Here is a 26,842-nt window from a genome sequence, read left to right as displayed (position 1 = left end):
AGATGAGGAATTTTGTAAGTTGTGCTGCGCCTTGTCGAAAAAACTCTAATTAGCGACCAGATTTTAGAAAGGGGAGTAAATCTATTAAAGCTGTTAGAGAAGGAGTGCCATCCTTCTTGTTTTGCTTTAAGTATTATTTGTGAAGCATCATATCGGGCCTTCCGGAGGGCATTTTCATGGTAATCGCAAATACATTTGTTGAAGACTCGTAAGGCACGCTTCCGCAGAGCTACAGCTCGATTGCAGTCAGCGTTCCACCAAGGGGCAGCTTTGTTTTCACGTGGGGGGTGGGTATGGGGAATATTTTGGTGAGCAGCAGCGAGAATCACGTTTAAAAAGGTGTTGATGTCAGGGGGAGGGGTGGGAGTGTGTTCATCTATATGTTTTTGAAAGGAGGCCCAATCAGCTTTCTTAAAGTTCCAACGAGGAAGAAATGTAAAATTGGCTTGTCCTGAAGGGACATTAAGTTGATAGTGAATGGGATAATGGTCGCTAAACAATGTATCATCTCCGACGTGTTGAGTGAAAAGTGTCGCGGTGTTAGTGTCTGTGAAGGCCAAGTCGATGACGGAGTGTATGACTTGACCTTGGTTGCGTCTGGTGAAAGTGGGTGTGCGGTTGTTAATGCAAATGAGATCAAGTGAATCCATTATCTTATCAATTAGTGTTCCGCGCGCGTTGTTCGTTGTTGAGCCCCAGGATCTGTGGTGGGCATTAAAATCTCCTAGTATTAGGCAGGGGTGGGGAAGCTGGACAAACAATTGGCGGAGTTCAGAGGAGGAAAAGCGGTGGCTTGGGGAAAGGTACAGGGAAAGGATGGCAAGGTCATGTTGCGCTATTTTGACTTGAGCTGCGACCGCGTTAAGCGTGGTGCGGAGCTGGATTTCGTGGTGCAAGAGGTTATTAGCAATATAAAGGGCCGAGCCGCCTCGGCGGGGTTTTTCATTTACGTTATTTGTATATAAAGTATATCCACGTATGTTAAAGTTGTAATTAGAGGAATCTGAGTCCAGAAAATGGGTCTCCTGAATGGCGGCTATCAACGGTTTTTTATTTAATATATAGTTCTTGAATTCGCCCCAGTGGCTCACTAGAGAGGAAGTGTTCCACTGGAGGACGAATTCATCAGATCGATGCATGTTTTATGTGTGTTGAGTGTTAAACAGATTTTTCACGAGCAGCCGCCGCTGCGGCTCTGGTCTTCATCCCCTCTGACGGGGTTGGGGACGGGGCACGTGTCGTGGCAGAAAGCCAGCTAAGCAGAAGTGCCTAACTACGAAAGTGGCGCGGCGCGGCGAATAAACAAAATTCCGATAGTGGCCACAAAAAGCGACTGGTACAGAAGATTTGCAGTTTCTTTTTCTCATTTTGGCTGTTCTTTCTTCCTCACCGGGCTCAACATTATAATTATTATTATTATTATTGTTTATTCAGCATCGTCATGCGACAAAAAGATACATACCCCCCCACCCCCCACCCACCCACACACACAGTTAATCAGAACTCAGGAGGTTAGTAGTCTTAACAGGCGCCGCGAGGCCTGACAGTTGCTTGCCAAAACCATCTTCAAACTGTCTATAAGACCGCTTTCTTGGAGTGGTGCCCGGACTATGTCGTGATCGACGTACCCAGCAGCGATGTGCATGATAGTGGCGAAATTCCCACCACACAGATTATATACGTGGCCAATAAACGACCCATCCAACTGCTCGGGGTACGTAGCAAGTCTGGCCAGTCCAGTGACGTAGGCTTGGCGAAGACGGTGGTCAGCGCGGAAAGCATTACGGAATGCGCGAAGGGCATCACCTCGCAGCACCTCACCGATGCGAGGCACCCCAGCAGCAATCAAAAGAGCCGTATGGTGCGCAGAACGCGGCAGACCCAGCGCTGCCTTGATCAGCGAAGCCTGTCGCGAGTCTAGACGCTCAATGTCGGCGGAACTGAGGGGAGCCGTCTCACAGCCGAAGATCAGTGCCGGCAGCACTACTGTCTTCCAGAGGAAGATTTTGTCAGCAGCAGTCAGGCGGTTGGTGAAATTGCCCAGGGGTGTGAGGCCATAGAATGATGCACAAGCACGCCTGATGCGCTGAGCCACGTGGCTGTCTGTGCTGAGGTTGTCATCAAGCACCGTACCGAGGTGCTCGGTCGTCTGCCGGATCTGCAGCTGCTGTCCTGACAGTGTCCACCTCGGTGTGCTCGTGAATAGTTCCTGTCCAAATATAATACAATGGCTCTTGGTTTTTCCCGGTTCAGGGTGAACGAAGTCGAGGCGCCAAGTAGCCGCGAATTCTCCCACCATCTGCAGCATTGCACCGAGGTCACGCGCGTTCGCAGATATAAGGAGAATATCGTCAGCGTAGCAGATAGCGGGTACGTGCTGGCTGTGTAGATATGCTCCACGACCGCTGCGATCTAGGACCTCAATAAGAGGTAAGAGGAAGATGTTTGCAAGGGTTGGCGATAAGATGGCCCCTTGTCTGGTGCCCCTGCAGACCAGGAACGCTTCAGATGTGGCGCCACCAAAAGTCACCCTTGCAGAGAGGTGGCGGTACCAGGTGACCATGAGGCACCAGCAGTGGTCGCTAAGATAATCTTCCAGACGGAAGAACAGACCGTCATGCCATATTCGGTCAAAGCATTTCCTCGCGTCAAGGTTTGCGACAAAAACAGGAAGACCCCTGGCTCGATTCTGCTGTATGGTCTCTCCAGCCAACAGAGACGCTTGCATGGTGCCCCGATTGGAGATAAAACCAAACTGCAGATGATGAGGTTCAAATGAGGCGTTCAGTTCGTCTAGCACTAACAGCTCGAGCAGCTTAGATGCGCAGGTTGTGATTGAAATCGGTCGATAGTTGTCCAAGCAGTTAGGGTCCGATTGAGATTTCTTCAACACGGGTACAATAACGCTGTCAGCGAAGGTAGCTGGCACGCTACACGTGGACAGGCAGACAGAGAGAAGGTGCGCCAGGGCTGACAGGAGACAAGGCGACTGACCATAGAGAAGGTGCTCCGCCGTGATGCCGTCTATACCAGGTGCCTTCCCACGCTGTAACCGGTGAATGAGGCCTGCTACTTGTCCAGCTGAAACCGTTCTTTCGGATGCATCGTTACGGATTCTCCTTAGTCGAGAATCTACATGTTCAGCAATTTGGAGCTGGTCCAGAGTCAGTTGCCTGTGACTATCTTGGTGCACAGTCTGGAAGTGGGTGCGGAAGTCGGCGGCGGATAGATCAGAGGCCGACTTGAGTCCATTACGCCGTATCTGTTGCACACGTCGCCAGAAGGCTGTCAGATTTTTGTCACGGCGGAGCAGTCGGAGAGTGTGGGCCTCGCTCTCGATCCGCGTCACTGCTGCACGTCTGCGGGCGTGACGGTAAGCAGATCTTGCAGCCTGATAGCACTGTGCCACTGCTGAGAGGGTAGGACGGCCACAGTTTACCCATATCTGATGCCAGAAACGAGTGCGATCCCGCGCCACTGCCACATCAGGCGACCACCAGGGCTTCGGGGGACGTCGCGACTTGGAGCATCCGGCGATTCGCGCAGCGGTATGTATGCATCGTGTAATTGCTTCGTCAATCTCATCCGGGGTGGCACCGTTGGTGAGCTGACAAGCACCAATAAGCTCGTCCAGAGAAGACAAATATATCTGCAGTTTTTCTGGACAACTCCAATCTAGTACTTCTGAATGGATGGAACCCATATTCAGTGGAGGGCTGGAGACATCGAGACTGGTGCCAGCTGAAGCAGACGGCAGCACCACGCTGCAAAGGACCGGAAGATGTGGGCTCAGGTTGTCCACACAGGGGACTACGATGCGACAATCATGAACTTGAGGCACCAGACATTGCGGTACAGCGATGTGATCGATGTGCGATTGGCCGTCAGCTCGAGCATAGGTGTACGCCACTGGTTGCGAGAACCGGAACTCGGCGACTGTCAGTCCGTGGTCGTCCAATAAGTCTTGCATTAGAAGACTCAGCGGAGAGAAACCCCGAAGACGGTGCCAGCCCGGTGGGCGCAGTTCTGGTGACAGTGGTGGCAGAGCACAGTTAAAATCGCCTACAAGCACCACTGGAGCTGAGGGTCTTAGCGAAGAGAATAATGCATCAAGCTTCCCCGTCAGGATTGTGTACTCTTCAAAATTTACGGCAGATGAATTCCAGTACGGCATGTAGCAGCCAATTATCGTTATAAGAGGACGGCTCAGCTCCACAATCGTAACTCCACAGATACGAGGATTCGCGAATGTATATTAAAAATTAGCTTCGAATCTTCACATTAATTCAAAATCACGCAACATTTTTGTGCGTAGTTTACACCACTGATATCAAGAGCTTGATAAAATATTTGGCGTTAATTACGTCGTTTTATGAAACCCAAATGGCATCAATTGGTCCGGAATCGAGCATTTGCCGTAAATGAAGCTCCGTACTTTCGATGGCGTGAATTACTCCGGTCTCCGGCTTTATGAAACCGAATTGGCATCAAATACGCCAAATCTGGCATAATTGACGGAACGCCGTAAGTAATTCCTTTTATGAAACGAGGCCCAGGATGCTATCCTAGCTAGAATGTGCGCGAGAGATGGGATACCTTTTACAGCTTTCTGTACCTCACCGGACCTACGCGGACTTTTGGCTGCTAAAGGATATAAAAACCTTCCAACCCATCACAACACGATCCGCCGGCGTGTCCTCAAACACTGTGCTCGCCTGAAGTGTGACGTGAAGGCGAAGCTGGCCGAAGAATTGTCAAATGGCAAACGGTTCTCACTTACGATCGACGAGTATACGTCCCTGAAAAACCGTCGCTATATGAGCGTGACTGTCCACTGCGAAGGTAACATGTGGGGTCTCGGTGTCGCGCGTTGTCACGGATCGATGCCAGCAGAGAAATGTCTGGATCTTCTGCAGGGCAAGCTGGCAGAATTTGGCCTTGAACTCAGTAAGCACGTCACCTGCGTCACAACCGACGGAGCTTCGGTGATGGTGAAATTCGGGAAGTCACTGCCATGTGAGCACCAACTCTGCTTCGCACACGGTGTTCACCTCGCCGTTGTCGACGCTCTGTACTCGGGTGACGCCGGGCAGACCTCTGAACAAGCAGATGACGACCGTGGTGGTGGTGGACCTAACCAGGTGAGCTTAGTATACAATTATGCATACATCTGATATAGGCACCTAGCGTGAAAATAGAATAACAGTGACGAAATGGTAGAAAATTGTGCACCAAAGTTCGTATCATTTACTGTGCGATTTCACTTAATAAGAGTCAAAGAACAAACAACATTTCACCCAGAGAACAAGGCTTAAGAGCATCGAGCTCAGTTTCATCCGCATCGCGCAATTACTCTCCTTAAAGCATAAAGAGTCGTAAATCTTCATCTACAAGTAATCCGAGGAGCCAACACAGCAGGATGACCCCTTAATATATGTACATCTTATATAGATTAATAAGGTAAGGATATTGTCGCCTTGCAGGTGAACTCGTCAGATGAATCCGACGGTGATGACGAGGATGAGGACGACAACGTGGAAGAAAACACTACTGGTGCTACTGGTCACCACGAACTACATAGTTCGCTCTCTCCAGTCGTTAAAAGCATTAGAAACATTGTCCGCTGGTTTAGAAAATCGCCCGTACGAAATGAAGTCCTTCAGAAATACGTCAGAGAGGAGCGTGGGCAGGAACTGATGCTAGTGCTAGACTGTAAAACCCGATGGAATAGTTTGTATGACATGCTAGAACGATTTGATAACCTCAAAGCAGCTGTCCACAAAGCACTCATTGACATAGGAGACAAACGTATGAAAATGATCGATGATTATGAATACGCCGCCATACCTGCGCTCATTCGCTGCCTGAGAATCATGAAACTCGGAGCAGAAGCGCTATGCAGGAGAGAAAGTGGACTATTGGAGGCTGAAGCTGCTCTAAAGTTTATGTTAAGCGCGCTTGACAACTACAAGGAGGACTGCGCGATTGCATGTAAACTGTCTGATGCGTTGAAACAGCGCATCCGACAGAGACGGTCACGTGCGGCTAAAGTCCTACAATCGCTCCATAACAAAATGTCGGCAGACAGAGACTGGAAAGATATTTTTCCTAGTGCCTCTCGCAAGGAAGCACAGGACTTAGTTGTCCACATGATGGAAAGATTGGGAGAACAGATGCATGATACCGAAGTAGGTGTAGATACAGAAGTGATGGACGCTGATGATCCTGAATCAGCGCCGTCTCTTCAGTCGATGCTTCAACAAGCTCTAGATGAGGTTAGAGCTCCAGAGCAAGGCACCAGTTCATGCCCGTCTGGGATTAACTTTTCGCAATCTTCTCTGATGATGACGAAGGCCATAAGGAAAGAATTGGAAAATTTACCTATCTCAGGAAGGACAGGCATGGAAGCGCTGTCCTACAACTGGCTGAAGGGCATAGTTCCTACGAGCGTTGAATCGGAACGAGTGTTTTCCACTGTCGGGAATATCGTCACAAAAGTGCGGTCGAGTCTCGGCGACGAAGTCGTTGATGCACTTTGCTTCCTCAAGTGTTACTACCGTAACAAGTGAATGTGACCAGGACATGCTGCTGGTCAGACGACCACAATCCGTAGGCACGTCTACTGTATCCTGACTCGAAATATAAACAAGAAATACAATGATCAATGTCATTCATGCTCTTATATTTGTTCGGGGTGAAGGTGTATGCCTGGTATTGTGTTTATGATGGTAAGGATGCGCCATATACATACGATATTGCAAGAAAATTCTGCTTTGTAGACAGGTTAAAATAAAAACTGCTCAATCCCGGGATCCCGGGATATCCCGGGATTGCATTTCTAAAATCCCGGGATCCCGGGATTGCCAAAAAGTCCCGGGATTATCAGTCCGACCTGAAAACGATACACATTTTCCATCCACTGCGCCGGCGACATATCACCTGCGTAACCTACAACTCGCAGTGAGCAACCAAATTGTGAGAAGAGTCGCGACACGATGATTGTCTCCTCTCACCCGACACGGTGGGTGTCTCTCACCTGGCGGGCTGTCTGCCAACACTGTGAGTTCCTCTCACCTGGCGGACTGTCTGCCGACACGGTGAGAGTCCCATCTCACCTAGCGGGCTGTCGGTGAGAGTCACCCCTCACCTAGCGGGCTGTCATCTGGTCTCACCTGGCGGCTGTCGGTGAGAGTCTCCTATCCTCTCACCTGGCGGGCTGTCGGTGAGAGCTGCCTCTCACCTGGCGGTCTGCCTGCAGACACGGTGAGAGCCGTCTCTCACCTGGCGGGTTGTTTGCAGATGCACGGTGAGAGTCTCCTCTCACATGGTGAGCTGTTGGTGAGAGCCGTCTCTCACCTGGCAGGCTGTCTGCCGACACGGTGAGAGTCTACTCTCACATGCGAGCTGTTGGTGAGAGCCGTCTCTCACCAGGTGAGAGATTCCTCTCACCTGGCGGGCTCTCGTTGGGCGTGTCCTCTCACCTGGCGGACTGTCTGCCGACACGGTGAACGTCTCCTCTCACATGCGAGCTGTTGGTGAGAGCCGTCTCTCACCTAGCGGGCTGTCGGTGAGAGATTCCTCTCACCTGGCGGGCTATCTGACGACACGGTGAGCGTCGCCTCCAGCGGTGTTCCGATGGCGGCGTCCGCGCTGTCCATCAGCACCGCCTGCATGGTGATGGAGCTGCCGACGTCCGAGACTGCCGGCACCAGCGCTACGCAGGCCACCCGCAGCTGGTTGTCCTCGGTGGTGGCGGTGGGCACCGTCTCCAGTCGGGTCACATCACGCAGCACCAGGTCAGCCTGAGCGCTCAGCTCCATACTGGCGGGAGTGGAGGGAGGGAGGTTGGGGGAGCGAGAATGACACATACAGACAGATAGACAGACTCAGGCTGATAAAGACAGACAGACAGTTAGATATATAGACCGATGCTCACCTCTCCTTTCCTCCTCGGTTTTTATAGTTTTACATGCCCTCCTTTCCTTTCTCTCCGTCCATTCGCCCTCCCTCTCTCTCTCTCTCTCTCTCTCTCTCTCTCTCTCTCTCTCTCTCTCTCTCTCTCTCTCTCTCTCTCTCTCTCTCTCTCTCTCTCTCTCTCTCTCTCTCTCTCTCTCTCTCTCTCCTTCTTCCTCTTGTCCCTCTCTCTTCCTCTCCTTTCCGTATTTCTCTCCATCTCCCTCCCTCTCTATCCCCTTGGTCCTCTTCCATTAGTCCCCCAATCATTTTCTCTCGCTACCACCTTTTCCCTCATGTCCCTTCCCTCACCTCCCTCTTCTCTCCCTTTGTCTCCCTTTCCTTCCCTCCGCGCGTCCCGGTTTCTCACCCTCCAAGAGTGCCGGGGGTGATGGTGGCCTTGGCCTCCGCCGACCACACGCCGTGCACGTTCTGGCCGTGCCGCACGGCTGCCGCCCCCTTCACCTCCCACTGAGTTGTGTCGGCAGCACCGTGCAGACATTGTACCTGAGGAAAGCGCGGCGCGATGACGCTGAATACGAATACGAATGCGATCCTAACTTGACGGACATGCGGGATGTCATGTGTTGATAGTGATGCAACAATTGTGCTTCTTTCAACCAGAAGCTTGCAATTTAGATAGTTCATGCGCGGTTTCTCGCTTATTATTATTATTATTATACTAATAACTAATTAGTAGGATCATTTAGGCGATCTAGGCTTATCATTCATTTGGCCGGGCTAGAGCCTAGATTAGGATATATTCTTGATAAGATAAGCCCTGCGCTGGATGGATTATTAGCGTGAAACCTTAAAGTGGGATCTTCAACTATCACTGCGTGTTGGTGAGTGTCGAATGCCCCACCCCAGCGGATGTTACCTTCAGTGTGCCGTAGAAGCCCTCCGGTAGAGTGGTCACCAGATCAACAACCTTCGGAATTCCTCTGGGGGAAAATAAAATCCATTTATGCCTGGTCACTCTATTCCCTCGATAGGCACATGTCAGTCAACAGCAAAGCGACGGCGCCGAGGAAAAAATAACTATACAGACTTGATATATCAGAGAGACACTTATCATGTGCCACATCTTCCGCCTTTACGTGCTTTGTTTGAAAGTGACGCAAAAAGGTGAATGCTGATGTGTATGCCGATCGCAGCCCTTACGAAGACTTCGCCTACTGCTGCCTATAGACGGCGCTACTTGGATGGATCTTACCTGTAGACACCGCTACTTGGATCTTACCTGTAGACACCGTTACTTGGTGCTTACCTGTAGACGGTGCTGCCGTTGCGGGGTGTGAACGTTGAACTCAGAGCTCCATCGGTGGCCAGGTACTGTCAACACACGCATACGGCGACCGTCAGATTGCATTCCGTGTGATAAGGACGGGCCTAGCCTTGAGCGGGCCTACGCTCCTTGTAAGTGGTCGTCTAATGCGTGGGCTCAGTAAAAAAGTCATGTATTGGCGTCCTGAGCAGATGAATGGCTGCAAGATAATGCAAAATGCTGTTATAAAAATGGCAGGTCAGTGAAAGGAAACATGGACCAAACATGCACTCTTCCATGATGTCTGGTTTAGTTTACTTTGGATGTCACATGCTTGGGAGAGGGCTCCGCTGAGAGACGCAGCCACCACTGGGAAAACTACGTGCACGCTATCCAAACGGCTGGCAGTCCCTCGACCTCCCCTGTATCGACGGTCGCCCGCAGCCTTACCTGGGTGTCCGAGCCGGACAGGGTGATGGTGCCGGTGGTGGCGGCGATGGTGCCCGCCGAGTCCTTCATGCCCGACACGGTCAGGTCGAAGGCGCCGTCGGCGGGCACGACGCCGTCGGCGCCGATGATGCCCTGCACGGCCACCGCCAGCACGATGTGGTTGTCGCCCTCCATCACGTTGGTCGTGTCGACCGTGTTCAGAATGCCTACACTGGCGGCCGGACCTGCAGATGATGTCGGGTCGGTCCGTGTCATGGGTCGGGTAGGTGCCTGTGGTGGCGGTATGGGCTGCCCGCAAGGATATAAACGAGTTTTCGAGCACCGACGCTTCTTACAACGTTCTTCGTGCACCGACGCTTCCCACCACCCCTTGTCATGAAGCTAGCGATGGTATCCCTCCTCACGCTACCCCGTTCCCGTCCTCACGTGCCGTCACCCCTCCTCAGGTACCGACGCTACATTTCACCTTCCTCATGAATAGACGCTGCTTTTTCGTCACGTACTTACCAACGTTACCCCATTGCCACCTCACGTATCGATTCGACGCTACCCCACACGCATCGACGTCACGCCGTCTTGGCGTACCGATTCTGGCCCTCCCTACGTATCAACGACACCCCCCCCCCTTGGTATCACACTGGTTGTCCTCTCCTCACGTACCGACGTTGCTGACGGGGCCCAGTGTGATGGTGACGCTGCTGCCCAGCACTTCGTCCGAGTCCACGGAGAAGGCCGGATAGGTTTCAGGCACGGCGGCCGGGTCGGTCTCCCTCAGCTGGTCCAGGTTCACCAGCCGGTTGGAGGTGCTCAGGCAGCCGAAGTTGCGCCCCACGCGGCTCAGGTAGATACGATCCACGCGGAAGGCGGCCGGGTTCGAGGAGGTGGCTGTGATGCTCAGCATGGGACTGTGCGCCCCCGGAGGCACGTACACGATCACGTTCACCATGTGGACCTGACGGAGGAAGGGGCGGAGGGACGTAGCGAGGACGATGTCATTCGGGGCTACGCAGAAAGCTTACATATGCCAAATGTATGTTGTTGGCTAGGTTCCCTTCGAAGCCAATGAAGCACCCTTTTTTACGCGTGGACTACAAGAAAGAATGGTGTCGCGTCATTAAGGAATAAATATAACAACGCTTTTACACTCATTTTTCCTAGGGTGTATGAGTTAACGACTTTCCATGTTTTAGAAATATCATGATTCCACCATCAAAATAAAGTCGATTCTCTTCCCCCAATCACCCCCTCATCCGCCGGCCGCCATGACTGACCTTGCCGTAGGTCAGGGTGCCCGGGCTGCTGATGCTGACGGTCGGGTCGCCGGCAGTGCTTGTGTAGGCGGTGAGCGCGGCAGCCAGCGTCATGTCGCTCACCAGACCGGCGTACAGTGTGCTGTCGTCAAACACCAGGCCGGCGCCCGGGTTGAACGCCGTCTCTGTCGCCATGGGGCGTCATGGAGGTCACCGATACTGGACCAGGAGAAATACGAATTTATAATCGAACACTGCTTCAAAAATAGCCCCGAGAGATTATCAGCGGCTAACGACCAATAGACGCCGTCAATAGGCCTACACGTGATTGCATTATATTATTGTGTAGGCACGCAATAAGACGTGGTTAGCTCCTCATTGATAAGCATAAATGTGAATACACATTCTCAAAAACTTTATTGTCGACCCCACGCGGGGGTGAGCATATTGTTGGATTACCTGACAGTGTCTGTCCAGCGACGACCTCTCCGACAGCTGAAACAGGAGCCGTCAGTTCGTCACTATTGTGGATCGATGCCCGATACAAGTCTTCAGCGGAAGATCTTCACCAATAAATATATATATCAAAAATGTATACACTTCACTTCTAGACGCAAAGACCATAGCATTGCTGCCCCTGGCGTAGAGCGACCAAAGGGAATGCCATCCAAAAGAGGTCTCAGGTCACTGACCTCTGAGCACTACGGAGCGGTGGAGGGCCTCCTGCGAGTTGCGGCGGGTGGCGCACGTCAGCGGCAGGGTGGTGGCCACCACATCGTTGTTGGTTCGCGTGGTGTTCCTGTAGTAAGGGCCGAGGGATTGCTCAGACAACGCGATCACACACAGCCTATGCGTGGTGGCAACTTTAATATTGGTATGATGTTTTGCGATGGATGAAAAGGGTCCAATATTAACCCGCGCACCGACGGGGGGGGGGGGCGGATATCCGCCCCCCTGAGGTTTTTCGCGAATAGCGGGAAAACCGCGACGCGTAGCGCCGCGAAATTTGGTATGACTATAACCTCATCAATTTTACACATGGTGTGCAAGTTTGAACCTCCTACCTTTTAAGGTCAGGTCACCAGGTCACTTTGAATGACCCAACCTCAAGTCACTTTTTTGCAACTTTGTCACCGTGCAAGAGCTACAGTAGATGTCGGAGGCCTTTGAAAGTCGCAGGATATTATTAGGTTATTAGTAGCTACAATTTGTATATCTCGGAATTTTGATATCGGTGACCTAAGGTCAGGTCAATTTCGCGACCTCCCCATTATAAGTCAATGGGGGAAAAATCAACTCCCTGTTTTTACCACTAAAACGGGTCGGAATGGCCCCATATACCATACATGACTTCATATATGATCAACCTTCACTACCTTGAGGTCTGTTTTGCTGTTGGGCAGCTGTGAGGTCATGTGACGTCATCAAAGGTCACCAAAGGTTTTTGGCCAATAACTCCGTACAGGAACAAGATACAGACGCGTGGATGGTCTCATTGTGTTCAGCTCGTCAAGACGCATCGAATGATATACATGATGACCTCGAGGTCACGTGACCTGAGGTCAACCTTTGACCTTGACCTTTCGAGGTCAACATATATATCATTCGATGCGGATTGACGAGAGGATCACGATGATGCCCTTAGTTTGTTCCTATCTTGACTAATTCGAAAGTTATTCGAGAAAAACTCTCTCCATATCTAGCGCCGCCATTTTGACTTTTTCGACCCCTGTGACGTCATCTTTGACCTGACCTGAAAATGATCTTAGTAAAAATTGTAGATCTTGGCCGTGCGTATCCGATGCCGTTTACCGCTTGTCGCTATCTTGCTTCGTTCTCGAGATCTCAGGGGGGGCGGTTATCCGCCCCCCCCCCCCGTCGGTGCGAAGTTGGCGCAGACCCCCGTCGGTGCGCGGGTTAATGTGAATGATGTGATGATATTTAATGAAAAAAGACTTGGTCGGATTTGTTCCAGTTTCGTGCACTTGCCAAAGTACCTTTCGTGAAAACGGCTACTCTGACACTAACGACCTTGAGAAGTTGAGACTATAGCCACTACTCCTCACACTTACAACAGTGAGAAGGTGAGCCTATAGCTACTACTTCCACACTTACGACAGTGAGAAGGTGAGCGGGAGGTCTCCGGTGAGTTTGCTGCGCGCGCAGGGCAGGTCACGGCCCACGTATACCACGTGCACCGAGCACATGCGCACCTCGTACGAGAGGCGCAGGTCGTTGACGAACTCCACCTGGAAGTCGGCGTCGCCGGTGGAGGCCAGGTCCTCCACTGTGGCACATGAAAAGGTCAGCGTTCGCTGAACTAAAGGTGCGGGCACATGCAAAGAAAGCACCATCGTTTATAGACGGTTCAGATATCTATGACGTCTTTCATTGCTGTTTGCATGGTCTCAACCAGTGGCGGATCCAGGGGGCAAAATGGGCATTTGCCCCCCCCCCCCCCCAAACGGCATAATTCTAACATTACGCCTATGGACGATGCATGGAAAGAATCGATAAATTGTTATGGTTTGCCCCCCCCCCCCAACCTCTGAGCTGGATCCGCCTCTGGTCTCAACAAGCGGATAGCTATCAAACATGAAACTATGGAAGTAGCTCGCCTTAGCGCTTTACGAGTACATGCAGTTCCTCCTCCTGATCTCTTCCTATCCCATTTATGTCCCGTTCCTATTCCGTGTCCGTCCCAGTCCCATCCCGTTACCGTTCGTTGACCTGGGTACTCCACAGTGAGCTCGATGCCGAACTGGCTGCCGATGTAGGCGGCAGTGCCACCGGCCGCCGCCACTGTCACCGTCGGCTGGGTGCCCGTCGGCTCCTGAAAAAGGTGCCGGCGTGTTACTGGCTATGAATACAGGGTGTTGCCGAGATTTGGTGCATGCTTGCAGCTTTCGATCGTTCTAAGTGTTAAAAACATTCCTGCAAACTTTGAAAGCTTTTAAAAACATTCCTGCAATCTTTGAAAGCGTTTTTAAACAGGAAAACGCCATATTTAATGCATGCATGGGTTGCCGCCACAGAGGTTCAAGGATTTTGCGCTCTAGTCTATATTTGCTTCACCTCCGCATATCAGATCCATCTCACATTCAGTGAGGACTTCGAAGGCGGTTTCACGTTGCCGACTCACCCCCGTGGCGTTGACGCTGTCCAGGGTGAAGGAGGTGCCTCCGAGGGTGTAGGTGCCGGCCCCGCTAACGTCTGCCCTCACAGCCACACGGAACGTCACCTCGTAACCCTTGGGGTTCGTGGTCTGCAGCGAGAAACGTCAGGTGAAGTTGGGACTATCCTTGAATGGGGATAAGGGTACATACCCTAGTTTTGGAAAAAGTGATCTTTGCCTTCAGGCTTCATCACAATGCCTCAGAAACATCATGAGCTTGACGCCCTGTTCAGCGACTTGAACTCACCGAAATTTAGCTAGGTCACACCACCGTGCTTTGTTTACAGAAAAAAAAATAAAACTAACGACCAGCCGCCTGGTTTCTTTGGAACACATCCCCCGCCCTCACCAGTTCGGTGCCTCTCAGTCCGGTGATGGTGAGTACAGCCGAGGTGTCTCCGTTCTCAGGCGTGAAGGCGATCGTGGCCGATTCGATGTGCAGGATGTTGGTACCCAGGGCGAGAACCTCGACGTCGCAGGCGCGCAGACCTGGTGATCAGGAGCACGGTCAAAACAGATCGCCCCGCTAGTTCAGTTTTGTTGCACAGAAAAGAAAACATTTTAAAACTTCCCTAAAATATTTGTTAAGAGTGATGACTGATGAAGGACTTGTTGGTTGAGCAAAAATAGGTTGCAATATGCCTCCCTTTCATACTTATCTCCCACTGCTTCTCCTCGTGGACACTACACTCCTCGTCTCTCACTCCTTACACTCCCCGTCTCTAACTCATTGCACCCCGTTCCCTACTCCTCACCCTCCCCTTCGTCACTGACCAGCAGCAGCGGAGGTGTCCAGGGTGAGCGTCTCGCTGGCGATGTACGAGTCCCCCGTGCTGACGGTGGCCACCACGTTGTATTCCACCACGCTCCGGAGCGGGACGTCCAGGCCGGTGCTGACCACGGTGCTCCGGTCCTGGGGGTGAGGACATAGGGTCACGCGGAGCGAACGCTGGGCGCTGCGATTGAGGGGCAGTGTACTGCTAGGCAATGTAGGTGGACCGTGGATGTGAGACATAAGCGTTTAGGAAGGCCTTTAAAGTTAGATATGCATTTGTCAAAAGGCATTCCTGAACGCTTATCAACAATTGTCAATCTATATACATATACTTACCTATAACATGTGAGGCATGTTAGTAGGGTACGATTGGCGCTCGGCCCGCACAGTAAGTTAGAAACAATCAAATATATTTAATTTTTTATGGTGTGACAACTTACATTCTCTCGGCATACAGCTCGCGGCATCCAACTTGTGACATGAGTAGCTCTCGACACCCAGCTCACGACAACTGACTCTGACACCCAACTCTTGGCACGTCCAACTCACGATAAGCGTCATGGATCCGGCGGCGGTGGGCGCGGTGCCGGCCAGCACTGTGACCGGCATGTTCACCGAAGCGCCCGCGTCCACGAACGCGCCTGTGAGACGATCCTTGACGCGGACGAACACGACTAGGAGGCCGCTGGAGCCGACCAGGGCATTCTTTGTGGCGTACACCGGAATCTTGATGGTCATCGCGCGGCCCGCATCGGCGCTGGATGCGGCGCCTGGGGGTCAAAGGGACGGGAGTTGAGGTTCAAAGGAGACGGGCTCTGAGGGTCTGGCGGTCAAACGGGATCTAATGGTCATGAAGGCGGGACCTGAGGATCACGGTTGAACGGGATTTGAAGGTCACGGAGCACGGGATCTGGCGATCACCAGAAGTATTCGTGATGGTTACCATGGGTCATTCGAGGACTGGGAGGGGATCGAAGGTTACGTGCGTTTCACATGATGACCCATGGGCGTGTTTTCCAGTCCAAACCTGTGGAGTGTGATATTACCGGTGATAGGATGTCAAGTGTCACCCCAACCATGGAGAGATAAGTTCCGCAGATTACACGCTTGGCCTATGCTGCAGATTGCAATGAGCCAACTGATCCCCGTTCATCATGTCTACTCGAGGTCTTGGTCCGTCTGGCCTTATACGTCAGTGGATCTCAGCCCCTGCAGTTCCTAGTCCACTCACTGTCGCCCGTCTGCAGGAAGTCGAACTCGAAGCTGGAGAGCCGGCGGGCGCCGCCGCTCCTGCTCATCACCTGGTTGGTGCGGTACTCGTCACCGTTGAAGGCTCCACTGGGTTCGGCAAAATCCGCGCCCAGTTCCACCCACGAGCCGCCGATGCTGAGGGCGTCCTGTAAGGGATAATATGATAGAGGTCGCTCAGTACTCGGCTTCACGAGAACGGGTGAAACGTCTTTAACGGTGAACTCAAAAGACACGAGGAGCTGTGTGTATCTAGGTTTCAGTCTGCTGATAGCTCGCAATGCTTCGTTTCTCGAATTAAGCATTTTTACGTTCTTTAGTCGTCTTGTCCATAGGTGGAGAACTGCTGGACTGTGGGTGCTCGAGCGCTCCCAATTCCGCGCCGTCTTGGCTTTGTAGTCGCGGCAGACGGCGCGGGTCAAGGTCACCGCTATGGCGGTGGCTGATTGGTTGCGTCCGAGCACCCATAATTCGGCACAATTATTTACCTATGGTCTTGTCTGGAGGCTTTTCACCAAGATGTCATTAAGTTCATAGCTCTCATTCCTCACCTCGTCCGCGACTCCTGCGATGTGAGCCTCCACCTGGACGGTGCCCATGGCGGCTACTACCGGCAGCGACACCTCTGCCCACCCGCCAGAGTACTGGTTCACCGAGACGGCGGCCGTCACCGCTGTCAGGGTGCCCATGCCGGTTACCTGTAGACACGGACGGGATGGTGACCAACACGAGTCCAGATCGTCCACCAAGAGCGCCTGACGTTTCCGCTCAATGAGATCAATGGTCACATCAATGTCGTAGCTTAAATAGAAATAATGCATATGAAAAACAAAACTTATTGGGACAGATGGCTAGCGTAAGTCTCAGTGCGGTACAACTACGACAAAGTAGTTCCACGCAATCCTAGTCTTCTAACGCTCTCACGAAGTCCCAGCGATACCACCGGCGCCACGTACAATGTCGGTGGCCTGGGAGTTGGGCGAGAAGGCGTCATTCGAGATCAGGATGTAGTTGGAGCCACTGTATTCGGCGCCGATGGTGACGTACTCCTTCTCCGTCTCCGTCGGATCGGGCACCACGTCTGGGTTGTGGATCACCATGGCGCTGAGGCTGATCTTGATGTTGCTGGCATCGGCCACGCCGCTGCCGGCCGTGTCCGTGTTGCTGAGGGAGCCCAGCTGGATCACCGCCCTGTCCGTCTGCGGGAGAGGGAACATGCATCAGTTAGATCACAAAGCCTTCAGGGCTACAGCGGCTGGTCGAAAACAGGGGCTGCCAACAGAGAGCAGCAGGGAGCCCAGCTGGATCCCTCTCCCGTCTGCGGGAGAGGGAACATGCATCAGTTAGATCACAAAGCCTTCAGGGCTACAGAGGCTGGTCGAAAACAGGGGCTGCCAACAGAGAGCAGTCGGTTGACACAGTCTCGAGGAGAGCAGGGCTTAGCTGGATCGCACGGTCTGCAGGGAGAACAGAGCAGAAGTCACACGGGTTTCACTGGAGGGCCGTGATCAAGTTCCGATCACTCGTTTTTAGAGCCAGCTATCGTTCCGATCTAGAAGTGACGGATGAACACAAACACAACAACTCACAACATCACTGTTGAAGCTGTTCTTGAAGGTCTCTCCGCTGACGCCCGTGAAGGCATTGGCGGTGCTGGCGGCGGCGATAGAGCTGGTGACGCCGGAGCCGAAGGACGTCACGGACATGTCGGTAATTTTGAACACGGAACGACCTGCGAAAGTGGAAAGGGGCTTGATCACTTGGATTGAACCGTGAAATCGGCATAGTGTTTGTCCCAATCAGAAACGCAGAGTCAATAAAATTGAACTTGAACTTTCAGCGAGCGTGCAAGACAATGCATGACCTACTACCACAGATCTTATGCTACCTCAGCATCATCGTACCATGCCGCCGCAGCATGGAGGTGCCACCTACCGGAGTCGAGGTTGGCGACAAACGCCTCGACGATCATGTCCATGTCGGTGATGGTCGGTAGCTGGATGGTGAACTCCCAGGAGAGCACGGCGCCGATCTTGGGCGAGGTCACACCCACCCCCATGGTGCGCACCAGGCTCATGGCCGTGTCCTCCGGGTTCGCTCCAGCCGCCTGGAGCCGGGCAGAGCGCAGAGGTCACGAGCGAAGGATAGAGAGATGCCACGGGACTACAAAGGCGACATGTTCTGAGGGCAGAGGTCATTGGTGGAGGAAATAAGACATGATGGAACGAAAGCAGAGCAGATAACAGAAAACCAAAGCCTTGAACAAAGCCAATGACAATAAACAAAAAAAAATCAAAAGAACAGAGGTCGTGGTCCTTAGCGCATGGCTTCGCTCATACCTCTGGCAAAGACACGCATTGCTGAAAAATGGAAATACTTGTTTGGCCTCTTTGCCTACGTAGTATGTAGGTACTTAGCCTGTCACACTAACATCCACCTGTCACCGGCCTATTGAACCCGAAGGAGACCGGTCCGATGTCGCCACTCACGTCTCGTTTGTGTCGGTCGAGTTCCTCGAGGGCGTTCTCGGGCGGCAGTAGCAGCGCGTCGGATGGAGCCTGCTCCAGGCTGGCGGCCTCCTCCATGGCTCGGCGCAGCTCGGCGTCCAGGTCAGAGGCGCAGTACAGGGTCAGGTTCATGGCGTCTCGGCGCGGTCGGACGTCGGCGTCCACCGGAGGTGTAGCTGCCGTCAGCCGGACGGCCGGGGAGGTCAGGGTCGAGTGGTGCAAAGGTGGGACCACACTCAGAAGCGTTGTTTTTGTGTACCGACGACAGTGCCTATGCACTTGATGATGCCTTAAAAGAAGCTCGTCCCTTCTTCATTATAAGGTTGTTCCCAAAAACGTTCCATGTCGTCTGACCCGAACCCCATTTATCATCAGACCCACCATCCGTACCCTACCCAACACCTCACCATATGCCTAACCCAACTGTACCCCAGCCAACACCCCGCCGTATGAGCTGACCCAACCGTACTCATAGTCCTCACCGTGCGCCTCGATGTGCAGCCGGTATCGGCGCGAGCAGTCGAGTTTGGTGCGGTCGGTGATGGTCACCACGCCCGTCTCGGGGTCCAGGTGGACGGCGTCCGTGCCCAGCTCAGAGCTGATGAGCCGGTACTCGACCACCGAGCACGGACAGCGGGCCGGCGGTCCCGACACGCCCAGCGGGCAGGTCAGCCCCAGGTCCTCGTCATTCACCTGCAGGGAGTAGGACAGGCCTGCCGCGGAGCGCGGCGCGAGGCGGCACGAGTCAGTGTGCGCAGAGATAGCGGGGTATTATGGAGGCAGTGTTTGGCAGCTTCGTGGGTATTTTTCATTTTAGGCATCTTAGTAGAGTGTGGACATAAGCGCCAAATTATGACGTAAAAGAGATGACATAGATATTAATGTTGCTGATTAGCATGCAATGGTGTGTTGTTTTCAGGTCGATGATACTTATATTGCAATGATCTATTGCTTTTCTGCAGTCCGTTATGTTATACAGAGCAAATTACGAGTGATTCTTTCAAAGCTGAACATCTACGTGGATGACCCGCTACGTGTAATATTTGAGGTCGGGTACTTTGCATTGTCCTGTTTTCCATGTGGTTCGCAGGTAACCATAAAGCTAATGTCACCCTTGGGTGGTCAGTGCCCAGTAATAAACTCCGCCAGCCACACAATGCGAGTCCGCTTATGCCCATTTGCCACTGCCTTACGACCGGGGTTGAAACTGGTGGTATGCCTGTAACTGTGGTAACATTGACCCTTCTGGTGTCCCGTGTCGGCCTCGTGAGCTGGCCTTGCCGGCCCGGGTTGGGTGGGGGGGGGGGGGGTGGGGGGGGCACTTGCTGTCGACAGGGGCTGCCGGACATGCCCGACCACTGCCACTGGGCAGTAGCTGTCGGCCAGGGTCCAGCCGCCACCAGACGGCGACTGTCGGACAGGACCAGGCGGCCGGACAGGGTTCGGCTGCCACCAGACAGCGACTGTCGGACAGGACTAGGCCGGACAGCGCGGCTGTTGGTCGGACAGAGCCCGGCCGGTGCCCCGATCGAAGGCACGGGTCGGCGCCGCAGCAGGTTCGCGGCCCGATGTCGTTACGACGGTGACCCGTCCGCCGTGCACTGGACACGTATCGAGCGGCTATACACCGGGCTAATGTCGGCGATGTATTTTGTATTAGGAACGCCTTTGTTTTCCAACTGGTATTGACCCAAAACGGGCATGGAGTTCAACTTGATTGAGATCAAACAGACGACGAATTTCAGAGTTTGATGTCTGGGGACTTTTGTTAATCCATTTGTAGGCATTGGTAGATGGCCAGGCATGCACCAAAGGGGCAGTTTCATCCCTTTTGCAAATGTAGATTCGTTATCTATTGCCGGCCTCCATGACTCCTTTGCACATATTTGATTTACCAACGGTTCCGAGCATTGACATCAGGAAGTGTATTGCTGATTGGCCCATGACAATTTCACGATCGTAGGGACGCAGCACCATGTCCGGGTTGCCGATGTATGCATGAACAGACCCATGTCTCCGCGGGTGACTGGCTGAGCTGATAACGCTCGCCTGCTGTCTGTGACAGCCCACGCCAGCCCACACCTCATGACTGACAGGCTGGTCTGGATGGGATTACCCTTCCCGGCTGTCTCTGTTACGGCTCACAGCACTGAGAAACACATTTTAGAACTTATACTGATAGTACTCACCTGAGTACCTTCGATGGTTTCCATTTTGCCGCTTTGAGGAATTGGTCTTTCCCGAGAACTGTGCATGGTCTCCACTTCGGTTTCAGGAGTGGATTTGGTCTTGACCGAGATAGTTTAGTACTGGAAGTTGTCTAGCTACCCGTGTAACGCAAACAGTCGGTCTGCGGTGAGATTCGAACCAGCAGTCATTCGGTCAGAAAGGATGGTAAACTTCTCACTTTTTTCCTTATAGTTCTCGCAGCTGACGTGTTTTGACGACAGATGTCAGCACAGAAGGAAACTAAAGGCGTAGGTGGCGTTGTGTTAAGAGTAGAGCAGTTTGAATTGCTGCGATACCATTTTCGCTTAGGAAAATAGCAATTATTGATAAAAATGAAACATGTATTTTTCAGTAGAAGAAATAATTTTTAATGAAAAAGAGCCTTAGTATATGACACGATGTTTATCGATTTTAACAGTTCAAAGCACTTTAAATGGATATCCCTAAGGAGCATCTCTATAATGCCTCAGTGCTTCCGGTCCTTCCTTTCTCGAAAGCACTGCGACGGCTGCCGGCAGCGTGGTTGTTCCTTTGGCGAGTTGGTGTCTGGCGCACAGCGCGAACGTCTCATGGTGAGTTTGTTTTCTGTATGTCTTTGTGTGCACTTAACAGCTTGAAAGTAACCACAGCAAAGGTAATTACCTACTCTGGGAGGTGGCAAAATCTGTGTGCCATTGCCCATTTTTGGGATATAGGTTGCGATTGCCATCTGTTTGCCAGTGTTAGCAAAATCTGCTTAAATACCAATTCGTGTGCTTTGAGGATATGGCTCAGAAATTAAGCGTTTCTGCCGTTTCTCTAATATTTGTCTTACTCTCCCTTTCAGAGCAAGAAGCCGTAGAGACAATGCTCTCAATGTTGGACACCGAAGTGAGGCAACTCATCGGGCACGACGCCAAAATGTCCCTGTTGTGTCCTGCTCCTGGGTCACGCGTGTCGCGCCTTGACAGCCGTGACCTTGAACGACCTTGACCGGCCGGGCCGGGCCGAGCGGCCGAGGGTCAGTATCGTCCGAGCGGCGCTGGTGTCAACACAGCTGAGTGCCGCGAGGTGAGGTGAGGCGTGTTCGCCGAGACGGTCCGGCCACAGTGAAAATTTTGTGAAATAGCGGTGTAATCGATAATATGCGTGGCCAGTACGCGAGTGAGATTGACCCTGTGCGCGACACCGATTCAGAGACGCACATAAGTTAACACCGTCGTGTCGGATCGCTCGTACCGGTGCAGTGATGGGAGACAACGAGCAGCTGGAGCGTCTGATGGCGCTCCATGGCTCAGCAGTCAGCAGGCTGCCATGCTGGAGTAGCTCCTCCCCAGCCAGATGCAGCTACCAGCTGCGCAAACTGTCTAGAGCGGCCAACCGGCTGTCGTCGCCTCCGCCGCTCCTATGGCTAGACTTCGGTCTCGCATGGACTCCCGTCGGTAGTGTTCACATGCCAGCCCATACATTTTACCTGTATTAACTTTGTAATGTCTGTGCCTGTGTAACTATTGTACGTGCCTGTACTTAACAGCGTTTGAATTGTACATCGTTCGCACAGTCTGTGGACCGTGGGGAGCGCCGCTTGACATGCATTTTTGCACTTACCTGCATTCCGTGTTAAAAGTAAAGTAAAGGGACTGAGCTGTCGTGCACCGGGAGATATTATGGTCTCTTGCTAAACGACTCAGTTGAAACTCAGCACGCCGGTCGGTACTGACTGGGGCGGCAAGCGAAAGGGTTTGGGCAGCTTTTGAAACAAAATGTTCGCATCGAATGACTGCATCGCATGTTCTGTTCCAGAGTGAGTTTTTTGACATCTGACACAATAAATATACATGTCTGTTCTTTACCTTGTTTGTGCATGGAGGGAATGGGAAGGATCGAGAACGCGGATGCTGTGCCATAAAAAGCTGGCGCTCTACAGGGAGGGGAGGGGGGGGGGATGGGTCGTGAGCGCGAATGCCGTGCCAGGAAAGCCGGCGCTCTTAAGTTGTAAAGTTCTCGAAGACCATACAGGATCATATTATGAGCGGGAATTGTGTTCGTTTATGATCTCATGACCTGGTAAAGGTTCTCATGGGAGATCATCCCGCAGTATAAGAGTACCTTATCCGGGCAAAGTTCTCGTTCAAGATAGCACACCATTCTCACTCGAGAACGTTACGGGAAAAAAACCTGAGAACTTTACCAAACTGGAGACCAACAACTGTAAACAAAGTTCTCCCCAATTGAGGCTCTCATACAAGACCAGAACGACCCCTGCATGGTCTCCGAGAACCATGGATAGGCTTGAGTGTTTCTCAGTGAGGCTGTGAGCTCATATCCCGGTGCTGATAGCCTGCCAGGTGCACTGACAGAATAAGAAACTCAAGGTGAGAATGCATCGCTCTACTGCCGCTGCATGGACCCAGAAGATGGCGACGCAACGTCCTATATAGGAGGCTGACTTAACTGACTTTGTGCTGAGTTTGTGGACGTCGTAGGATGCTGCGTAGTTATCAGGTGAGTTGTTTTGAAAGACTCCATGTTAGTCTGAATAGTTCAGCCGTTTATCTACTCGTACTTCCATAACAAAGACCTCTACCCACATAACACAGGTCAGGGCTCGAGCACACACTGGATATGCTCCTCTCGACCACTTGGCTCACCTTCAGGCGTGTCGGAGACCTTGTGGAACGCCTCCCTGGTGGCGAATGTCGGCCCGAACTGGTCCACTGTGGACGGTGTGTGGACACATGTGAGCGGTCATGTGGACACTCGCGGCACACGAGGTGGGCGAGCCGACTGCTCTCTGTTACGGTCACTGGCCGACGGAACAAATTAAATCATACGGCAGGGGCGGATCCAGAAAATCTCCAAGGGAGGGGCCATTAGAAACCAGGAGACCCCCCCCATAATCCCACCTGTTGGAGGCCCCATCTTCCCACTTGTTGGGCCCCCCCCCCAAAAAAAACTGCGTCTATTGAGCTTATCTAGCTGTTCAGGCAACATCTCAACATCTGTGCAGGCTTGGAGGCCCTCTGTGCAGGTTAGGAGGCCCTGTAAAAGTGGTCATCTCTGTGAGTATAAGAGACCTCCAAGTTATGAAAAGCTTTACCAATCTTCTAACAAAGAAGTCTTCTCAGCTAGTCTTCTAAGAAATAACTAAGTGGGTAGGTTAAAAAAAAACTCATCGGATTTCGGCCACTTTATTTTCAGGAGGCCCCCTTTTCAGCTTTTTAACTTTTTAACTTTTTATTTTATTTTTGAAAAAAATCGGCCAAGGGGGGGGGCCATGGCCCCCATGGCCCCCCCTTGTATCCGCGCCTGTCATACGGCAGTGTGAGAGCCGCACAGGGTTGTAAAAGGCAGTGGTATTTCAGAGCAGATAGTACACGGTTTGCTGTGGCCCGAAGCGCTGTTTTCCTGACACCAAAGGCAGCAGTGTGAGCTGCAGGGAAAGACCCGATGGGATGCACGTTAAACATGTTTCATCCTGGTAACACTGCCACTTCTGTTCATATACACTTCCTTGGTCAACAGGGACGAGTACACGGGTATCCAATTATGCATTATTCAGAATAACTTTATAATTTCCCTCGGCGACGTACCGTATTCATTCTTATCTGCAGGAGGGAACACGGATGTAGCAGAAGTTCGGGTCTTACCGTATGCATTGCTGGAGTGTCCGTCACAGATATAGTCTTAGTTCGGGCTCATTGCAGGAATCTTGGATCCAGCAGGGGTCACACATTAGGACGGGTCTTATGTATTCGTTGCAGGTGTCTCCGCTCCAGCAGGGGTCACAGATACAGTCCTAGTTCGTAACTTACCGTATTCATTGCAGGAGTCTCCGACCGAGCAGGGGTCACAGATACAGTCCTAGTTCGTAACTTACCGTATCCATTGCAGGTGTCTCCGCTCCAGCAGGGATCACAGACACAGTATGTAGTATGGGTCTTACCGTATTCATCGCAGGAGTCTAGTGCACTTACAATTGTGATGCAGTTGTACGGATTTTACCGTATTCATTGCAGGAGTCTCCGGCCCAGCAGGGGTCACAGACACAGTAGTATGGATCACAGACACAGTAGTAGGTATGGGTCTTACCGTATTCATTGCAGGAGTCTCCAGCCCAGCAGGGGTCACAGACACAGCCGTAGTTCTGGTCACACGAGCCGTGCCGACACACACGCTTCCTGTGAAACAATGAGTGATGGGCACGCACGTCAGTGCAGGTCATGGTGGTTGGGTAGTTTGGAATGGCTGGCACAGTGCCTCTCAATATATCCTGGTCACAGCGCAATATATCCTGGTCACAGCGTACCATATGTGACTGAAGTAAAATGCTTGGGTTGAAGAAGAAAGAACGTTGGAATTCACAGCAAGGTAGTGAATTCCAACGTTCATATCCATAGTAATCATGTAAGCGGATAGAGTTGTTGCACCGTTCTTCCTTTGCTGTATCACTTTCTAGCCTTTATTCCGTTTTCTCCTCACCAGTTATGCAGCACACTTAATCTTCATTTCCCTGCAGCATTCATCACACCCCTAACCCGTCATGTCGATTGATCCCCCTCTCCCACGCACGGTATGAGTAACGCCCAGCGGACCGCCGATCCCCGGCTGAGCGCCCGGCTGTCGCCGAAATGGATACGGCCGGTTAGCTGGAAGATGCCGCAGATTAGCCACCCGGTCGCCGCGGCTGGGAGATGGATGGACCGGCAGCCGATGCAGCTGGGAGCCGCCGGGCAGCGACCAGGGACGTCGCCCGGTCAAATGCAGCGAGCGGACATGGCCGCGGCGACGACAGCGCGGCGGGGGCGGGGGGGGGGGGGTTGATTTGAAGGCACGTTGCTGCACTGCACTGATAGACAGCTGTGGTTACGGGTTTTGACGGTGATGTGATGATGACGGTGGAAGATGTGTATGAACGGCGGAGAAAAAGAACAAAGCTCGATCGAGGACGGGCGCCACGTGCGCTAATTCGATTTACCGAGAGGGCAGTGCAGTAGGCTAACATATCGGTCTACCGTCCATGTGGCCACTTGACTTGTCTCACATACCCCAGATGCATGGATAGGTGTATGTGCTATGCAAAGGTACTTTATGTTGACCAATGACCAAATTTTATAATGTTTATCTATCCAATACTGAGCTGAAGTATTTACCGTTTAAAAAACGTTAAAGCCAACTGCCACGAGCAATGATCAATATTTCAAGGCATCTACCGCTGTTGCGAGACAGCCACGTTCAGAGAGGTGTAAGGGCCCGTGAGTAATTGAATAAAACGTCCTACAAATTAGGTTGTCTTGAATTCACGTCAATTTAGAATGCCAGGACCCTGATCTGTGGCATAGACCAAACGCTGCGGTGATGCATGTGGTGCATATATGGTGCATTATTTCATTGCAAAAGGTGTAAATCCACATATGCCACATCAACACAACTGCTGTTGCTAAATGCACAGTGAGATAAATTACCCAGTGAAAAAGACCCCGCTGATAGTTATTATCCAGTTGTCAAACCTTACCGGCAAATTAGTGTCTAATGCATCGTTTATATGGTGGTGAAGCACCAATAACTACAAGCGCTACGCTCATCTCGGACTAATTACCGATCGGTGCCATGGCACTTATCCCGCATTCTCTCATCACCATTAACCCTGCCCCGTCTTCCCACTCCTGCATCTCACGCCTCACCTCTTTTCCTCTCTCCACTTTCGATCTCTTCGGCTCCTCGCTCCTCTCTCTCTGTCTCTCTCTCTCTCCCTCTCTCTCCTCTCTCTCTCTCTCTCTCTCTCTCCTCTCTCTCTCTCTCTCTCTCTCTCCTCCTCTCTCTCTCTCTCCCTCTCTCTCTTCTGTCTCTGTCTCTGTCTCTGTCTCTGTCTCTGTCTCTGTCCTCTGTCTCTGTCCTCTGTCCTGTCTCTGTCTCTGGCTCTGTCTCTCTGTCTCTCTGTCTCTCTGTCTCTCTGTCTCTCTGTCTCCTCTCTGTCTTCCTGTCTCTCGTCTCTGTCTCTCTGTCTCC

The 26,842-nt window shown here is 52.2% G+C and overlaps 2 protein-coding genes across 2 annotated transcripts in view; one reads left to right on the top strand and one right to left on the bottom strand.

Annotated features, from left to right (window-relative positions):
• The window catches only part of LOC122380192, a gene marked incomplete at its 5' end in the record, with an annotated part of 42,323 nt that extends 17,309 nt beyond the window's left edge, over nucleotides 1-25,014 (bottom strand). The window contains 24 exons of the mRNA XM_043363148.1: nucleotides 7,586-7,821; nucleotides 8,324-8,460; nucleotides 8,834-8,897; nucleotides 9,224-9,288; nucleotides 9,671-9,894; nucleotides 10,331-10,622; nucleotides 10,942-11,105; nucleotides 11,380-11,415; nucleotides 11,613-11,719; nucleotides 13,036-13,207; nucleotides 13,651-13,753; nucleotides 14,063-14,185; nucleotides 14,445-14,584; nucleotides 14,870-15,008; nucleotides 15,420-15,640; nucleotides 16,102-16,267; nucleotides 16,670-16,816; nucleotides 17,075-17,317; nucleotides 17,708-17,850; nucleotides 18,054-18,225; nucleotides 18,608-18,801; nucleotides 19,108-19,338; nucleotides 23,485-23,550; nucleotides 24,926-25,014. Of these exons, the coding sequence (XP_043219083.1) occupies nucleotides 7,586-7,821; nucleotides 8,324-8,460; nucleotides 8,834-8,897; nucleotides 9,224-9,288; nucleotides 9,671-9,894; nucleotides 10,331-10,622; nucleotides 10,942-11,105; nucleotides 11,380-11,415; nucleotides 11,613-11,719; nucleotides 13,036-13,207; nucleotides 13,651-13,753; nucleotides 14,063-14,185; nucleotides 14,445-14,584; nucleotides 14,870-15,008; nucleotides 15,420-15,640; nucleotides 16,102-16,267; nucleotides 16,670-16,816; nucleotides 17,075-17,317; nucleotides 17,708-17,850; nucleotides 18,054-18,225; nucleotides 18,608-18,801; nucleotides 19,108-19,338; nucleotides 23,485-23,550; nucleotides 24,926-25,014 (3,674 nt within the window). The remainder of the gene's footprint in view (nucleotides 1-7,585; nucleotides 7,822-8,323; nucleotides 8,461-8,833; nucleotides 8,898-9,223; nucleotides 9,289-9,670; nucleotides 9,895-10,330; nucleotides 10,623-10,941; nucleotides 11,106-11,379; nucleotides 11,416-11,612; nucleotides 11,720-13,035; nucleotides 13,208-13,650; nucleotides 13,754-14,062; nucleotides 14,186-14,444; nucleotides 14,585-14,869; nucleotides 15,009-15,419; nucleotides 15,641-16,101; nucleotides 16,268-16,669; nucleotides 16,817-17,074; nucleotides 17,318-17,707; nucleotides 17,851-18,053; nucleotides 18,226-18,607; nucleotides 18,802-19,107; nucleotides 19,339-23,484; nucleotides 23,551-24,925) is intronic.
• On the top strand, nucleotides 4,629-6,670 carry LOC122380190. The gene is made up of 2 exons (XM_043363146.1): nucleotides 4,629-5,141; nucleotides 5,484-6,670. The coding sequence occupies exons 1-2, from the start codon at nucleotides 4,818-4,820 to the stop codon at nucleotides 6,567-6,569; spliced, it is 1,410 nt and encodes a 469-aa protein (XP_043219081.1). The 5' UTR covers nucleotides 4,629-4,817; the 3' UTR covers nucleotides 6,570-6,670.
• Nucleotides 25,015-26,842: the final 1,828 nt, after the last annotated feature.

This window comes from Amphibalanus amphitrite, unplaced genomic scaffold, assembly GCF_019059575.1.
Source record: "Amphibalanus amphitrite isolate SeventyFive unplaced genomic scaffold, NRLGWU_Aamphi_draft 000093F_arrow, whole genome shotgun sequence".
NCBI classification, from domain to species: Eukaryota; Metazoa; Arthropoda; class Thecostraca; order Balanomorpha; family Balanidae; genus Amphibalanus; species Amphibalanus amphitrite.
The sequence above is the reverse complement of the archived record's forward strand: the minus strand, read 5'-3'. Positions and strand labels throughout refer to the sequence as shown.

Bases quoted from the DNA above. Each gene is read 5' to 3' on its own strand.
- LOC122380190 (XM_043363146.1), top strand. From the start codon at position 4,818: ATGAGCGTGACTGTCCACTGCGAAGGTAACATGTGGGGTCTCGGTGTC. The intron at 5,142-5,483 runs GTGAGCTTAGTA...GTCGCCTTGCAG, and splicing joins GTGGTGGTGGACCTAACCAG to GTGAACTCGTCAGATGAATC.